Raw genomic sequence first — 461 nt, forward strand, 5'->3', positions numbered from 1 at the left:
GTATTTTAACATAGGGAGGTGTATACTTATGCCCTTGTATTTTAACATAGGGGGTGTATACTTATGCCCCTGTATTTTGGACATTTTGGAGGTGTAATCTGGTGTAATCTGGCAGCTGATTGGTTACCTGTCACCGGGGTCCTCAAAGATGCGCTGTAACCCTGACGACAGGCTGCCGCTGATGTTGTGTTCCTGGAACCGTCGCAGTTGCTGCTGGACGGGCGTCGGGGCGGCCAGGCAGCGGGAGATATCTCCCAGAATCCTCGGCAGCGGGCCCAGCTTCGCTACGGTGGCCTGCAGGAAGGAATTTTCACCCTGGGTAGCCGAGTGTGTGTGTGTGTGTGTGTGTGTGTGTGTGGATGATTTGAATGGAAGCACCAGGATGCAGTGGTGGTGTTGGGACAGCGAATAGAGAGAGAGTCGGCCAGACAGGAAGTGAGCAGAACAGAAGGAGGGGGGGG

At 54.2% G+C, this 461-nt stretch overlaps 1 protein-coding gene across 1 annotated transcript in view; it reads right to left on the bottom strand.

The window, feature by feature from the left end:
- rasal2 (RAS protein activator like 2) overlaps positions 1-461 on the bottom strand; it is a 35,975-nt gene that overhangs the window by 3,948 nt on the left and 31,566 nt on the right. The window contains exon 13 of the mRNA XM_034887358.1: positions 128-315. Coding sequence (XP_034743249.1) covers positions 128-315 — 188 coding nt within the window. The remainder of the gene's footprint in view (positions 1-127; positions 316-461) is intronic.

This window comes from Etheostoma cragini, chromosome 12 (genome assembly GCF_013103735.1).
Source record: "Etheostoma cragini isolate CJK2018 chromosome 12, CSU_Ecrag_1.0, whole genome shotgun sequence".
NCBI lineage: Eukaryota > Metazoa > Chordata > Actinopteri > Perciformes > Percidae > Etheostoma > Etheostoma cragini.